General features: G+C 48.3%; 1 protein-coding gene across 1 annotated transcript in view; it reads right to left on the bottom strand.

The window, feature by feature from the left end:
- Positions 1 to 17,717, bottom strand: part of frg1 (FSHD region gene 1) — a 60,081-nt gene that overhangs the window by 25,146 nt on the left and 17,218 nt on the right. Inside the window, exons 4-5 of the mRNA XM_038791078.1 lie at positions 12,193 to 12,253; positions 9,702 to 9,816 (exon numbers count right to left, since the gene is read on the bottom strand). Of these exons, the coding sequence (XP_038647006.1) occupies positions 9,702 to 9,816; positions 12,193 to 12,253 (176 nt within the window). The remainder of the gene's footprint in view (positions 1 to 9,701; positions 9,817 to 12,192; positions 12,254 to 17,717) is intronic.

Raw genomic sequence — 17,717 nt, 5'->3', positions numbered from 1 at the left:
GTCTGGTATATTTTTGATGGACTTGGCAAGCAGCCAATCAGCTCTTTGGAAATTCTGGGACATTTCTGTTCTTGTTTGGAATTGGTGGAGCCTTTCAGAAGATTCTGGAAAAACCCAAGAAAGTTCCATTTTGTCTCTCAGTTAAGTACAGACCTGGAAAGCAGCACATAGCCAGTCTAGGCTCTCTCTGCCACCTCTCTGCCTAGCTATTTAAAATGCTTTGAGCCTGTGAGGAAGCTAAAGCAGATCTCTCTCAGCTGGGGACTTGTGACAAAAATGCTTTCCTCTTCCTGCACAATCTGGGAGCTGTGGGAAAGTCGTAATTTCTGTTCTGCTTAGGCAACTGTGAGGCCGGAGCTCTGAACTCTCTCCCCACTGCTGGATTCTTCCCGAGGGTTCAGAATAAAGAGAGGGGCTGTTTAATAGTCCACTTAAAACCCTCATGCTGGGAACTGTAGTTTTAACTCACTTAGGTTGATAGTCCATCTGGTGGGCACAAGCTAGAATTGCACAGACCTGAGGGGAACCATCAGTGTGAGATGAGACGGAGGTCAATCAAGTAGAAGTGACCCCTCAGAGAGAATTCTACAGCCTGACGTTTCTAATTGAAGCCAAACATTAGAAGATCCAAACCAACCGATGATTGTAACACTTGGTGTCCGTGGAAGATTGCCGGCTACAAAGACTGCTACCTCGGCAGTAAAGAACCATCTCATGCACTTTTAATCCCTGTTATTTTCAATCCTTTCCCTACCCCCACCGTATGTTTGTCTTCACTTAAGGGCAGCACGGTAGCATGGTGGTTAGCATAAATGGTTCACAGCTCCAGGGTCCCAGGTTCGATTCCCGGCTGGGTCACTGTCTGTGTGGAGTCTGCACGTCCTCCCCGTGTGTGCATGGGTTTCCTCCGGGTGCTCCGGTTTCCTCCCACAGTCCAAAGATGTGCGGGTTAGGTGGATTGGCCATGCTAAATTGCCCGTAGTGTCCTAAAAAAAATAAGGTTAAGGGGGGGGTTGTTGGGTTACGGGTATAGGGTGGATACGTGGGTTTGAGTAGGGTGATCATTGCTCGGCACAACATCGAGGGCCGAAGGGCCTGTTCTGTGCTGTTCTATGTTCGGTCATAGATCATATACAGTGCAGAAGGAGCACCAGAAGGTGCAGAAAGAGCACCCTACCCAAGGCCCACACCTCCACCCTATCCCCATAACCCAGCAACCCACCCAACACCAAGGGCAATTTTGGACACCAAGGGCAATTTAACATGGCCAATCCACCTAACCTGCACATCTTTGGACTGTGGGAGGAAACTGGAGCACCCGGTGGAAACCCACGCACACACGGGGAGGATGTGCAGACTCTGCACAGACAGTGACCCATGCCGGAATCAAACCTGGGACACTGGAGCTGTGAAGCAATTGTGCTATCCACAATGCTACCGTGCTGCCCGGTGTGTCTGGGACCCTGGGGGTGGGTCCACGGCGGCCTGGCCCGCGATCGGGGCCTACCGATCAGCGGGCGTGCTGGTTCCGTGGGGGCCTACTTTACTCCGCGCTGGACCCCAGTAGGGCTCCACCATACAGCGCAGAGAAGGGAAGCCCGCGCATGCGCGGAAATACGCCGACCGTTCTGCGCATGCTCAAGATCACGCCGGCCGTTCCTCACTTGCGTGGACTTGCGCGGGCCGTTCCCAGCCGTCTGGAGCTGCAGGGACGACTCCGGCAGCTTCCTAGCCCCCTAGAAAGGTGAGGATTCCTCACACTTGAGGGCCGTTGACGCCGGAGTCGTTGCCACCGGTTTTCCCGCCGGCGTGGGGACATAGCCCCATTTTTAGAGAATCCCACCCCAGGTCTCTGGGGCTGGAATTGACCACGCACTTGCCCAGGGTATCATAACAAGATGTTCAAAATCATGGCTGGACAGCAGATAAGGGAAAACTTTTTCCACTTGTGATAGAATCAAGAACGAAAGGGCACAGATTTAAAGTGATTTGTAAAAGAAGTAAATGATATGAGAGAAAAAAATCTTTCCATACGAATGGTTTGGAATGCACTGTCTGAAGGTATGGTGGAGGAAGGTTCAATTGAGGTATTCAAGAGGGCATTCGATGATTATTTGAATAGAAACAATGTGCAGGAGTATGGAGAAAGGCTGGAGAATGGCACTGGCACTAAGTCATGATGGCCATTTGGAAAGCTGGTGCAGACATGATGGACCAAATTGCCTCTTCTGTGCTGTAACAATTCTACGATTCTGGTCAGAATGGACTTAATGGCAAATCAACATGGCCATTAATTTTCAGTAATGTTCTTTCAAGCAGTTGACTGTATTTCTAGTTGTTGAATGATACTTTTGCCTACTGGTCCGTATTTGAGCAGTGACATTAAATTAATAAGTGGGCATTCAATACAATCAGAAAATGTGCTACATATGTTTGAAGCATCCAGGTACATAAATCCCTGAAAGTTGCCACCCAGGTTAATAGGGCTGTTAAGAAGGCATATGGTGTGCTAGCCTTTATCAGTAGGGGGATTGAGTTTTGGAGCCACAAGATCATGCTGCAGCTGTACATAACTCTGGTGCGGCTGCTCCTGGAGTACTGCGTGCAGTTCTGGTCACCACATTATAGGAAGGATGTGGAAGCTTTGGAAAGGGTTCAGAGGAGATTTACTAGGATGTTGCCTGGTATGGAGGGAAGGTCTTACGAGGAAAGGCTCAGGGACTTGAGGTTGTTTTCGTTAGAGAGGAGAAGGCTGAGAGGTGACTTAATAGAAACATATAAGATAGTCAGAGGGTTAGATAGGGTGGACAGTGAGAGTCTCTTTCCTCGGATGGTGATGACTAACACGAGGGGACATAGCTTTAAATTGAGGGGTGGTAGATATAGGACAGATGTCAGAGGCAGTTTCTTTACTCAGAGAGTAGTAGGGGTGTGGAACGCCCTGTCTGCAACAGTAGTAGACTCGCCAACTTTAAGGGCATTTAAGTGGTCACTGGATAGACATATGGATGAAAATGGAATAGTGTAGGTCAGATAGGCTTCAGATGGTTTCACAGGTCAGCGCAACATCGAGGGCCGAAGGGCCCGTACTGCGCTGTAATGTTCTATGTTCTAAGTGTAACACCTGATATAACTTTTAAGCTGGGATATCCTGTGTAAGTCTTTTAATTATACAACACACAGAGAGGCAGGCAGGAGCATTATACTATATAAGACAAAACATATTATTGAATAATATGATGGATGTCCCCTTGTATTGCTCGTGGACAAAAAATGCTCATGGATAAAAGCAAACTTCTTGCAGCACATAATAAAGACTGATGTTTCACTGCTGTGGATAATAAAGACTGCTGTGGTGGGAGTGCATTATATTATTGGTGACATGTTCCTTTGGAGATGGTAAACTGCATGTTCCAGTGGTTCCGGCACATTCAAACCTTCCATGGCTACTACCTGAAGATAATTACGCAGTTTATCCAATGCTTCAAGAACATAGAAAGCAGGAGACCACTAACCCTTGATGTGGTACCTTATCAAATGCCTTCTGGAAATATAAGTACAATACATCCACAGATTCCTCTTTATCCATAGCACGTTATTTCTCCAAAGAACTCCAATAAATTGGTTAAACATGATTTTCCTTTCACAAAACCATGTAGACTCTGCCCGATTACCTTGAACTTATCTAAAAGTCCTGTTATAATGTCTTTGATAATGGCCTGTAACTTCCTGGCTTTCCAGCGTCGGATTTGGGGGTTACCCAAATAGGAGTTCAAGTCGGAGGCTCCAAGGTAAAGGTTTACCCAGCAATTGTCCAGAAGCACTAACTTCCCTTGACAATTGTGTTGTTCTACGAATCACTAACTTCAGATGGTCTGCCAGTGTGACACTAATAGTTACTCTGTGTTAGAAGAAATAAACGCACTTTTAACTTCAGCGTAACTATTTAAAAAAAATTTTTTTATTGGAGGTATTTTCAAATTTATACAGAACAGGAATGAGCAAACAACAGCAACAGTAAACCATATACAGTTAACACTATTCCTCTGTACTGCCACTCCACCCTCTTTTTACACCCAGCCCCCAACCCAAACAAAACCCAAAAAATCCCCCGCTGCTGACATGTTAAATGTCCCTTAAAGAAGTCAGCCCCCACCTTAAGGAGAACCCCATCTCATGGTGAACTTTATTTTTTTCTAGGGGGAGGAATTCTGCCAAGTCGCTACACCCATGCCCCCACTTTCAGCGGCTCCGAATCCCACCAGCACAGCAGGATCTGCCTCCGGGCTATCAGGGAGGCAAACGCTACCACTTGTAAGCTTCTCTCTGCACCTGCACTCCCATATCCTCCGACACCCCAAATATCGCCACCCATGGGCTCGGCGTCACCTCCACTCCCGAAATAGAATATAGAACATACAGTACAGAAGGAGGCCATTTGACCCATCGGGTCTGCACCGACCCACTTAACCCAATAACCCCATCTAACCTTTTTTGGACACTAAGGGCAATTTAGCATGGCTAATCCACCTAAACTGTACGTCTTTGAACTGTGGGAGGAAACCAGAGCACCCGGAGGAAACCCACGCAGACACGGGGAGAACGTGCAGACTCCATACAGACAGTGACCCAGTGGGGAATTGAACCTGGAACCCTGGCACTGTGAAGCCGCAGTGGTAACCACTGTGCTGCCCACAAAATCTTCGACATTATGTTCACAAATTGGTTCCAGTACTCCTCGAACCTGGGACATGCCCAAGACATATGGACATGGTTCACCGGACTCCCTGCACAACACCCACACCCATCTTCCACCCCTGCACAAAAAAAGGTTCATCCTAGACCACATCATACGAGCCCGATGCACCACCTTGAATTGTATGCGACTGAGTCTTGCACCACGACAAGGACGGGTTTATCCTTCCCAGACCCTTACTCCACACTCCAGCTTGCACTGCCGCTTCCAACTCCTCCTCCCACTTGCCCAGGACCTCCTCCATCGGGGTACCATGACTTTTCATCAGCTCCCCATATATATCTGACACCTTGCTCTCGCCTATCTCATCCTCGGACAGTAGCTTGTCCTGTAGCGCTGGAGGTGGCAGCTGAGGGAACAAACCCACCTCCTTCCTCAAGAAACCCCTCACCTGCAAGTACCTGAGCCCATTCCCCTTCGGCAGCAAGTGCACCTCCTCAAGCTCCTCCAATTCCGCAAATTTACCCCCAACAAACAGGTCCCAAAAATGCTCTATCCCCAACAGTCTGGACCCCTGAATCCTCTTATCCAGCCCTGCCAGAACAAACCTGTGGTTGCCACAAATCAGCGCCCACAAGGACATGTCTTACATCCTACAGTGCTGCCGACATTTATTCCACACCCTCAACGCTGATACCACCACCAAGCTCATGGACTACCTTGTCGTCAAAAAAGGAAAGGTGCCAACAGCAGCGCCCTCAGACTGGTCCCTTTAGGGATGGGCAACAACTGCTGGTCTAACCAGCGACGCCCACGTCCCGTAAATTAATTTTAAAAAACCCTCCTCCATTCGTCCCAACATCAACATCCCCTCCAATGCCCACTTCTGAACCATAGCTACGTTCGTCACCCAATGATAATTCTACAGATTCGGCAGCGCCAGCCCCCCTTTTCCAGAAACAACCTCCTAATCTGGGGAACCTGACCCGCCCACACGAACCCCAGTATCATCTTATTCACCCTACTAAAAAAAGACTTGGGCATGAAAATCAGTAGATTCTGAAGCATGATCAAAAACTTGGGCAACACCATCACCATCTGGACCCTTCCAGCAAATGGCAAAGGCAACACATCCCACCTCCTCAAGTCCTCCTTCATTCCCTCCACCAGCGCTGCCAGATTTAACTTGTGTAGATGGGCCCAGCTTTGTGCCACGTGTATCCCAAGATATTGAAAGCTCACCCCCTACCAACTAAAATGGCAATCTCTTTAAACTCTCCCACTGTCCTTGGGTTTTGATCGGGAATACCTCACTTTTCCCCATATTGAGCCTGAAAAAAGACAGCTCCCCAGAGATCCCCATAATTCTGTTGAAACTTTGAACTGGGTTTGCAATATATACCAAGAGGTTATCAGCGTACAAAATAGACTCAATGTCCCGCCACCTCCTTGAGTGTGCCATTGCCAAAAGTTAAATTGTTAGGGCAAAGTGCAAAGGAACGAGCAGGCACCCCTGCCTTGTCCCCCGGTGCAACCCAAAATTGACACTATTGGTCAGCCCGCCGGCCTGAGGAGCCCAATACAACAATCTCGCCCAGTCTACAAATCTCTGCCCAGACCCGAACCAGCCCAGCACTTCGAATAGGTACAGCCACTCCACACTGTCAAACGCTTTCTCCATCTTCATAGACACAACCACCTGTTGAGGGCATCATTATCACATTCAAGAGCCTCCAAACATTGGCCAATAGCTGCTGCCCCTTCATGAAGCCTGTCTGGACTTCCCCTACCACCACCGACACACAGTTTTCTATCTGCTCTACCAACACCTTCACCAATAGCTTCGCATCCACATTTACAATGATATCGGGCGGTGCGACCCACACTGCCAGTTTGAAGACCCCGACTTGTCTCCACACAGGGCATCCCAAACACTACCGAACCCCCAGAAGACACTCCCACTGCCCCAGCTAAGCACCTCAGAAGGTATTCCCCACTGTCGACCCCAACCTACACAGATTTCATCCTCACTAGCCAAACTGACCTCCAGACCCAACCCGAACCGCTAATTCCAACTCCCCGAATGCCCACTCCCCCAACGTCCGACCCTCCTGCTTATCCTGACATTGACCCCGATATCTGAATCCCCCAACTTCCGAGCCCCCACTCCACTGTTGTCCGACCGCCCCCCCCCCCCCCCCCCCCCCCCCCCCCACTGTTGTCCGCCCCCCCCCCCCCCCCCCATGTCTCGGTACCCACCTCAGTGACTGACTATCTCCCCCCAATGTCCGACCACCCCCACCAGCTCCCACCCACTTAACTTCTCCCTGGTCTGTTATTTTCAATAGGACCGTTAAACGCACCTGCTTTACAGCAACTAGCTTGTCCTCCTTTGCAGCATTTCTTTTAGAATTTGATGCTAGACCCAGGGACCTGCTGTGCTGTTTGAATCTCACCCAGCCTGAGTCAGGAAGGTCAGGTGAGACAGGCAGTTAGGAAATTTAGCGCAGGTAAGTTAGTACAGTGTGAGAATCCGGCGCTGATTGCCACTCTGAGGAAGTTATGGACCATTGGCTTCTAACATAGAACATAGAACATAGAACAGTACAGCACAGAACAGGCCCTTCGGCCCTCGATGTTGTGCCGAGCAATGATCACCCTACTTAAACCCACGTAACCCGTATACCCGTAACCCAACAATCCCCCCATTAACCTTACACTATGGGCAATTTAGCATGGCCAATCCACCTAACCCGCACATCTTTGGACTGTGGGAGGAAACCGGAGCACCCGGAGGAAACCCACGCACACACAGGGAGGACGTGCAGACTCCACACAGACAGTGACCCAGCCGGGAATCGAACCTGGGACCCTGGAGCTGTGAAGCATTGATGCTAACCACCATGCTACCGTGAGGCCCCCCATTTTCCTGTGACAGATGTTAAGCTAACTTGACCTGCAGTTTCCTGCTTTGTCTCTCCCTCTTTTTGAATACAGGAGCGACATTTGCTATTTTCCAATCTAATGGAACCTTCCCCAAATCTACTGAATTTTGGAAAATGAAAACCAACGCGTCATCTATCTCACTAGACACTTCTTTTAAGACACTAGGATGCAGTCGGTCAGAACCCAAGGACTTAGAACTCCCAACAGTTTTCTACGTACCACTTCCCAGCTGATTGTAATCAATCAATTTGACTAACAATTCCAAATTATCCACCCATTCCATAAGATGTAGGAGAAGTAGGCCATTTGGTTCATTGAATCTGATTCATTCAAATAAACTGATAAAAGTCACTGTTGAATAGCTTCAACCACCTTTTCAGGCTGTACATGCCAGATCACACCAACCCACTGTGTTATGGGCCAGGATTTAGAGAACCCCGAAGTGTATCATGGAGTTCACCTGACCCACAACTTTTAATAAATTGTGATCTGGTGAGCACATGGCCCACTCTGCAAGTGTGGTGCAGCAGACATCTAACAGTATTTTTTAAAGCAAAACAATGTTTATTCTATGAACTCAGTTAACCTTTTTAAAACATAGTGAACATCTTAGCAACCATCAATTCAAAATACAATTCAAAGAATATAACACTAAGTAATCCTTAAACTTTCCTTTTAACATCCATAAGACAAAAAAAACCTTTTAACAGAAGCACATCAGGTTTAAATTCACTACTGAGAACAGTTATCACTTTGAATTCACCAAATGATCAAGAGATAGTCTTTAGATGGCAGAGAGAACAACATTACACCTTCTTTGGCTGGCTGCAGCTCCAACACTAGAAAAAAACAAAAAACACAGCCCCACCCAAGCTTTTCTCAAAGCGAAACTAAAAGCTGACAGACAGCCCAGCTCCACCCACACTGACACCACTGCAGTAACTTGAGCAGACAAACATGTCTTAAAGTGACATTCCCATGACAACTGTATAAGAAAAAAACGCTTTCTCATGATATCTCTGGCTCTTTTGCTAATCACCGTAAATCTGTCTCCTCTGGTTAACTGTCCTTCTCCCACAACAACTTGCATTTATGTAGTGTCTTCAACATAATAAAACGTCTCAAGATACTTTAATGGGTATTATAAAATAGAATGTGACATTGAACTATGTAAATCATATTAGGACAGATGACCAATACGTTGCTTGAAATGGTCAGTTCAAGGAAAGAAAAGCAGTCTAGGTAATGAATTCCAGAGCTAAGGGTCTTGGCAGCTGAAGCTATGTCTGCCAATGGTGCAGTGATTAAGATCTAGGCTACATAAAAGGCCTAAACTAAGGACTGCAGATATCTCAGAAGTTTTAAGGCTGGATGAGGTTACAGAGATGGGGTGTAGCAAGGCCTGAAGGTATTTGAAAACAAGGGCGAGATATTTTAAAAATAACAGGCTGAACAGACTCAGTGCGATTTAGGATACAGGCAGCAGACCTTTGGATGAACTAAAGTTTATGAAGGGTGGAAGATGGGAGAGCAGCCAGGGATTGAGTGCACTGGAATAGTCAAGCCTAGAGATGACAAAGACAGGAATGAGAGTTTCAGCAGTATATGCGCTGACAAGACAGAGTCAGGTAATATTATAGAGGCAGAATTGGGAAATTAGTTGGAGCACGTTTCTGTTCATCAAGTACTGGACGTTGGACAAGCAATCTGAAACGTTTCTCTTCGTTTTACTCTATCAAAGCTGTCCATGATTTTAAAGACCACTGTTAAATCTTCTCTGCACTAAGGAGAACAACTGCAGCTTCTCCAGTTTTTTCATACAGTTGAAAACCCTCAATTCTGCTCCCATTCTAGTAAATCTATTCCTCACCCGAATACCTTGACATTCTTCCTAAAGTGTGGAACCCAGAATTGAACACAATGCTCCAGCTGACACCCAATCGGTATTTGATACTGGCTGTTATTTGCTGCTTTATATTTGAAATGAGGGAAGGTCGATTAATAGCAAGAGATAAATGGTTCTGGAGCAGAACTGACAAAATATGGGTAAGCAACTTACATCCTGAAAAACTGGTTCCCATTGTTCTCTTGACCCAATTGCATCCGATCGTCCGGTAACAACGCCATCAGAATTTATTCCCATATATTTGCCATAGCCGGACTTCAGCGCTATTCTATAGGAAATAACCAATAGTCAAAATATATTCTGAAATATTAATGCAAGACTTTGATTTCAATCGTTATTATAAACTGCAAAGTTGTCTGATTGCCATATGCCAAATTATTTTATTAAATAGTTAGATTCATATTAACTTTTAATATATTACAGAAGATAGTAATAACATCTGACACTTTTAAACCCTGATCAACACATTAGTGTCTCCTTCTAATTGAAATTACTAATCTAATAATTGACAATTGGACCGTTAGAAGATTTGATTCAAAAGGTATCTATTTAAAACGCACAGACAGCAGAGCAACTGAATGATGGATTTATAAAAGAACATGAGCAAAAGGATTGATTGTTCATAACTAGTGATCTTATCAGATCAATGACAATCTGTCATCAAATTCTGTCAGACAACACTTCTGTGAGGTGTCTCGGGAGTTTTCTTTACGGTAATAAAGGTACGATAGAGATGCAAGTTGTTGATGCATAGTGTGTAGCTGTTGTCAATTAAGTAAATACAATTTTGGATTCTACAGTACACGGAATGATAGAATGCAAATCTGCTTCCTTCTTTCTGGTTACCCTGCTACAGGAAGGATATCAAGGGACTGGAAAAGATAGCAAAGTGCAGTTCATCTGAAAGAGTCATTGGGTATCTAAACTACAAGGAAAGACCACAAAGATGGCATGGTAGCACAGTGGTTAGCACTGCTGCGTCACAATGCCAGGGACCCAGGTTCAATTCTGGCCTTGGGTGACTGTGTGGAGTTTGCAGGTTCTCCCTGTGTCTGCATGGGTTTCCTCTGGGTGCTCCGGTTTCCTCCCTCAGTCTGAAGATGTGCAGACTAGGTGGATTGGCCATGATAAATTGCCCCTTAGTGCCCAAAAGGTTAGGCAGGGATGGGGTGGAGGTGGGCTTAGGTAGGGTGCTCTATTCAAGGGCCAGTGTAGAATCAATGGGCTGAATGGCCTCCCTCTGCACTGCAGGGATTCTATGAATTGTGTTTGTGAGAAGGAATAATAAAAGTTGATCAGTTGACTATAATAAATGTTTAGCATGGCACAGAGAATGACAGTGGGAGGGGGTGGGGCAAAAAAAAAGCAATCTGACAGAAGATGGTGAATATTTGGTATGGACTGCCTTGCCCAGTAAGGCAGACTATACTGATAACTTCAGTAATTACAATGGGAAAATGGAGTGCATTTGTCAAAATGAAACAAGTGAGTGATACAGGTAATGGACTCTACATTCTTTCTCTGCACTTTGGAGCCAAGTTGATGGACCAAAATGATCTTCTCGGATCCTGAACCGTCCCATCATCACCATGGCCACCTGCATTTAACAGTCTAAGAATTGTTCTAAAGTACCAATGGGGACCTTACAAAAATTCCTTTAATAAATTTGAATAAAGTAGCACAAATTCCTTAGAATTCATTTTTAAATTGTAAAATTGTATGTGAAGCGTGTAAATAATGTATTCAAATATAAATATTTCTCAAATGGGGTAGCATGGTGGCAGAGTGGTTAGCACTGCCTCACAGCACAGGTCTCAGGTTCGATCCCAGCCCCGGGTCACTGACTGTGTGGAGTTTGCACATTCTCTCCGTGTTTGCGTGGGTCTCACCCCCACAACCCAAAGATGTGCAGGGTAGGTGGATTGGCCATGCAAATTGCCCCTTAATTGGAAAAAAATGCATTGGGTACTCTAAATTTATTATTTTTTAAAAATATCTCAGTATATACTTTATTTTTATTGTGTATATCTAACGCGTATGCACACACATTTCAGGAAATGTAATAGATTTTGGTTTGTGAATTTGTGTACTTCTACGCTGTCTTGCAATTATACACACCTTTCACATTTATAATAATAATACTCTTTTTGTCACAAGTATGAAGTTATTGTGAAAAGTCTGTTCGTGCGTGTTCTCAGACTTCCGTATATCCTGCCTGATGGAAGAAGTTGGAAGAGTAAGGCGGGTGGGAGGGGTCTTTGATTTTGCTGCCCGCTTTCCCCAGGAAGCAGGAGGTGTAGATGGAGTCAATGGATGGGAGGCAGGTTTGTGTGATGGACTGGGCGGTGTTCACGAATCTCTGAAGTTTCTTGCGGTCCTGGGCCGAGCAGTTGCCATACCAGGCTGTGATGCAGCCAGATAGGATGCTTTCTATCGTCTGACTGTGAGTGATTTTCTATACATGGCCAACCATTTCAGCATTTGGATTGGTTGAACAAATTAATGTAGGCTGATTTTAGCTTGATTTTATGGAGTTCTTATCCAATTCCATAACTGCCTCGGTTTACTCCATTAATGAGTAAATGAGATGCATCTTCTTCCTTCCCTTCAATCAAATGAAAAAAATGCCACTCTTATTTCTCACCTGGTTTCAGATAATTTAATGGCTGTTAACTGCTCCGGGGGATCAGGGATTTGATTATCCTCTGTAGAAGAAAAAAAGTATAAATGTAGATCGTATCTTACAATGTGAAAGGCAATTGTTCATTTTCATCTTACAGCAATTGCTGCTGAAAGCTGTGACACGAGAACTGCTAAATGTTTTCTCTTCCGTAAAGCATGAATAAACAAACTTGTATTCATATTGCACCTTTCAGATCATTTAAGTGGTGTGTGGCGGGGGCGGGGGGGGGGGGGGGGGGGGGGGGGGGGGGGGAGAGAGATACAATTACAGAGGGCAATTCGTGAATGGATCTGGTGTTGGTGTTGCCGCTTGCTTCTCCCGGATGGTTTTCACTGCCGTTGTCGTCTCGTGATCATCTCTGCTTCAGCCGTTTGTCCTGTCTTTCGCCCGGATTTTCCTTGTTCTCTGCTCCTGTAGATGCCAAGTTTGTTCTTGTTTCCCGTGCCCTCCTTCTGTATGCCATTCCCTTGCCTCCGCCCCCACCTCACTGGTTCCCCTCGATTGTTCCCGGTCCCCCCCCTCTTCCACCCCCTCCCCTTCTCCTGTGGTTCGCCTTTCTTTTCTCTTAGGTTTAGCTGCTATCCCTCCCGCCCCCGCCTCGGCGACTTTCCCCTGATTCTTGGCTACCTGGTTATTATTTTATTTTATTTTTTTATAGAATTTACAATGCAGAAGGAGGCCATTCGGCCCATCAAGTCTGCACCGGCTCTTGGAAAGAGCGCCCTACCCAAGCCCATACCTCCACCCTATCCCCATAACCCAGTAACCCCACCTAACACTAAGTGCAATTTGGACCCCAAGGGCAATTTATCACGGCTAACCCACCTAACCTGCACATCTTTGTGCTGTGGGAGGAAACCGGAGGAAACCCACGCACACACGGGGAGAACGTGCAGACTCCACACAGACAGTGACCCAAGCCGGGATTCGAACCTGGGACCCTGGAGCTGTGAAGCATTTGTGCTATCCATAATGCTACCGTACTGCTTGTTCGTTGGCCACCAACAGGTCTCGGAACAACTGGGTGAATGGCTCCCACGTTCTGTGGAAGTCATTGTCCGACCCTCGGATGGCGAATTTGATTTTCTCCATTTGGAGAGATTCTGAGAGGTCGGACAGCCAGTCTGCAGCTTTGGGTGGTGCTGCTGACCGCCAACCGAACAGGATTCTACAGCAGGTGATCAGGGAGGCAAAGGCAAGGGCGTCCGCCCTCCTCCCCAGGAATAGATCTGGCTGGTCTGATACCCCGAAGACCGCCACTTTCTGGCATGGCTCCACCCTCATCCCCACCACTTTGGACATTGCCTCGAAGAAGGCTGTCCAGTGCCCCGCAACTCTGGGGCAAGACCAGAACATGTGGGCGTGGTTGGCTGGTCCTCCTTGGCACCGTTCACATCTATCCTCCACCTCCGAACCTACTCATACGAGTTCTTGTTAAGTGGGCTCTGTGTACCACTTTTAATTGCGTCAGGCTGAGCCTTGCGCACATGGAGGTGGAGTTGACCCTATGTAGTGCTTCGCTCCAAAGTCCCCACCCTATTTCAATCCCCTGGTCCTCCTCCCATTTATTTCTTGTTGGAGTACGGTGTTGGCCCTTTCTACCTGTCAGTCATACATGTCGCCACAGTTCCCTTTATCTAGGATGCTTGCGTCCAGTAACTCTTCCAGTAATGTCTGTCGTGGCGCTTGTGGATACGTCTTTGTCTCCTTTCGTAGGAAGTTTTTGAGTTGCAGGTACCTTAGCTCGTTCCACCTGGCTAGCTGGAATTTCTCTGTCAGTTCGCCCAGTGTTGCGATCCTGCCGTCCGTGTAATCGTCCCTGACTGTCAGTGTCCCTTTTGAAGGTGGTGTCAGTCAGCGCTGGTATGAACCTATGGTTGTTGCAGATGGGAGCTTTGTCCGACATTTTGGTCAGGCCACATTGCTGCCGTACTTGGTTCCAGGACTGGAGGGTGGCTATCACCACCGGGCAGAGTGTTTTTTGGGTGGGGATGGGAGTTCCGTGGCGAGGGCCCGGAGGGAGGTCCCCCTGCAGGAGGCCTCTTCCGCGCACATCGGCTTCCGGCTCCTTGATCCATCCCCTTATTCGCTTGGCCGTCGCCGCCCAGTGGTAGAATTGTAGGTTTGGGAGGCCAAGCCCCCCCCCCCCTCCCCCTGATTTTGTTTTTTGTAGGACCTTCTTTGGGATCCTAGCATTCTTCTCTCCCCATACGAATGCCATGATTAGTTTGTCTAGTGCTTTGAAAAAGGCTTTGGGGATGTAGATCGGGATGGATCTAAGTAGGAAGAGGTACCTGGGCAGCACGTTCATTTTGATTGTCTGGACTCTCCCCGCGAGAGTGGGAGTGTGTTCCATCTTTGTAGGTCCTGTTTTACTTCCTCTGTCAGACTGGTGAGGTTCCATTTGTGGATCACTTTCCAGTCATGGGCTATTTGGATCCCCAGGTAGCGGAATTTGTGTCGGGCTTGTTTAAACGGCAGTCCCATTAGTGCTGTCCCCTGTACTTGAGTGTACCGAGAAGATCTAACTTTTGCTCATGTCGAGTTTGTAGAACGAGAAGGCGCCAAACTCTTTCAGGAGCACGATGATTCCGTCCTTGCTGCTTTGTGGGTCCGAAATGTAGAGGAGCAGGTCATCTGCATAGAGTGAGACTCTGTGCTCTCTGCCGCCCCTTTGGATCCCCCTCCAGCTTTTTGCTGCTCTGAGAGCAATTGCTAATGGTTCGATCGCTAGGGCGAACAGCAGCGGGGACAGTGAGCATCCTTGTCTAGTGCCCCTGTGCAGCTGGAAGTATCGGGAGTTGCTGTTGTTGGTCCGTAAGCTCGCCATGGGAGCGTTGTATAGGAGTTTTACCCAGGAGGTGAACCCTGTTCCAAGCCTGAACCGTTCCAGTACCTCTATGGAATATTTCCATTCGACCCTGTTGAAGGCCTTTTCTGCATCTAGGGAGATGATCACCTCAGGTGTTCTCTCCTCGGATGGGGTCATTATCATGTTTAGCAGGCGCCTTGATGTTCGAGGTTAGCTGCCTACCTTTGACAAAACCTGTCTGGTCCTCTGCAACCACTTTACGCAATCTTCTAACCTTTTGGCTAGGATTTTGGCATCTGCGTTCAGCATTGAGATGGGTCTGTATGACCCACATTCCGTTGGATCTTTATCTTTATTAGGTATCAGTGAGATTTAGGCCTGTGCTAGCGTAGATGGCAGTGTGTCACTCGCCAGCGAGTCTGTGAACATCTCCCGCAGGTGCGGGGCCAGTGCTGTCACAAATTTTTTGTAGAAGTCCGTCAGGAACCTGTCTGGTCATGGTGCCTTCCCTGCCTGCATGGAGCTAATGCTGTCCATGATCTCTCCCAGTGCTAGTGGTGCTTCCAGGCCCCATTTTCTGCCCTCCCCCACGACTGGTATGTCCAGTCTATCAAAGAACCGTTTCATTCCAGACTCCCCCATTGGGGCTCTGAGGTGTACAGCCCTTGGTACAAGGCCTGGAAGGTTTTGTTAATCTTTTCCGGTTCTGTTTCTAATGTGCCTCTGGTATCCCTGATTTGTGCAATTTCTCTGGTGGCTGCCTGCTTTCTCAGCTGGTGTGCCAACAGGCAGCTGGCTTTGTCTCTGTGTTCGTATAGGGTCCTGTGCCTGGCGGAGTTGGTGCACTGCTTCCCCGGTGGAGAGCAGATCAAAGTTCCTTTCTAGCTCTTTCCTCTCCGCCAGGAGCTCTACGGTCGGGGCCTCGGAGTATTTACGGTCTACCTCCAGTATGGAGTCAACCAGCTGCTGCCTACCCGCCCTTTCCGCCCTATCTCTTCGCGCTTTGAAAGCGATAATTTCCCCTCTTTAGCGTTTAGCGCTTCCCAGAACGTGGAGAGCGAGACCGCCCCGTTTTGGTTTTTCTCCGTGTACTCTGCTTCAGTGTACTCTACATCTTTTCATTGAAGGCCTTGTCTGCTGGTAGGGCAATGTCCAACCGTTGGGCCCTGCCCGTCTCCAGCCTCACGTAAATGTAGTGTGGAGCGTGGTCAGATAACACAATTGTCTATCCCTGGGAGCACCGTTTTCCCCACCACAAAGTGGTCAATTCTGGTGTATACTTTGTGCACTGGGGCGAAGAAGGAGAACTCCTCCCCTCGGTGGGTGAACCTCCAGGGGTCCACCGCTCCCAGCTGTTCCATAAAGTGACCGAGTTCGCTTGCCATGCTTGAAGTTTTCCTCGTTTTGGAGCTTGATCTGTCAGTCGTTGGGTCCTGTACACAGTTAAGTCCTCCCCCTCCATGTTTAGTCGGTGCATTGCTGTGTCGGGGATTTTTGCCATGGTCTTTTTGATGAAGCTCGTGTCGTCCCAGTTGGGCGCGTACAGGTTAACTAGTACTACCGGTGCCCCATTCAGGTGACCATGACGTACCGTCCCCCTGGGTCCGTAACCGTCTTCGTTGCCCTAAACATAGTCTTCTTGCCGATCAGTATTGCCACCCCCCATGGCCCTTGCCCCGTAGCAGGAATGGTCGGTCTGCCTTACCCAGCCCTTCCTTACCCGCAGTCGGTCCTCCTCTCTCAGGTGTGTCTCTTGGAGGAAGATTATGTTGGCTTTCATATTTCTTAGGTGGGTGAGGACTCTGGATCTTTTCACTGGGCCACTGAGTCCCCTTACATTCCAGGTGACTACCCTGGTGGCTGGCTTCTGTCCCCCCGCTCCTGTGGGATTAACCATACTTACCTGGTGGACACTCCCCTGTCCTCCGGGGTTTCCCTTTGTTAGGGGGCCGTCCAGGATGGCCGCTGTCACTGCTCTCTCCATGCGGTCGGGCCCCTGCGCTCCAGGGTTTCCATTTGTCCAGGGGGTACCCAACATGGCCGCCAACTGTGCGTCTGCCACGCGGGTAGCCCCCTGCCCTCTGGGGTCTCCCTTCGCCCAGAGACAGTACTGGGTGGATGCTTGCAGTGATTACTTGTTCCGAGCCCTTGGTTGTGGCAATTTGTAGCCCTATTGCTATTCCTTTTCTCGCCTTGTTTGTCACTCCTTCCCTGTGCTCCCACCCCATCCCAACCCCTCCCTCTCCCCCCTTTTTCTCCCCTGTCCCGTATACCTCTCTTGTCCATCTTTACCCTGCTCCTATCCCCGTTTGCACTCCTGTCTCTGTTGTGTGGTCCCCCCCACCCAACCCCTATCTGGCGCTGTCCCCCCTGCTGGAGGCACGCTGCGGCCCTGCTTTGTTGCATGCCTCCTGCGCTAGCTTTCCTGCTAGTGTGGTGGCCCCCTCTTGGGGGGTTACTGTCCCGCTTCTCCCTCGCCCGACCTCTACGGTTTTCTGCCCGCTCTTCCCCCGTCCTATCCTGCACTCCTCTCACTTGCTCGCTCCCCCCCCCCCCCACCCTGCCCCCACCCCGCCTTGGCATGTTGTTGCCCCTTCCCAGGGGCCCATTATTTCTACCCTTGCTGTCGGCTTTCCAGCCCGTGTTCCTCGACAAACTGGTTTGCTTCGGCTGG

This window comes from Scyliorhinus canicula, chromosome 3 (genome assembly GCF_902713615.1).
Source record: "Scyliorhinus canicula chromosome 3, sScyCan1.1, whole genome shotgun sequence".
Taxonomy (NCBI): Eukaryota; Metazoa; Chordata; class Chondrichthyes; order Carcharhiniformes; family Scyliorhinidae; genus Scyliorhinus; species Scyliorhinus canicula.
The sequence above is the reverse complement of the archived record's forward strand: the minus strand, read 5'-3'. Positions and strand labels throughout refer to the sequence as shown.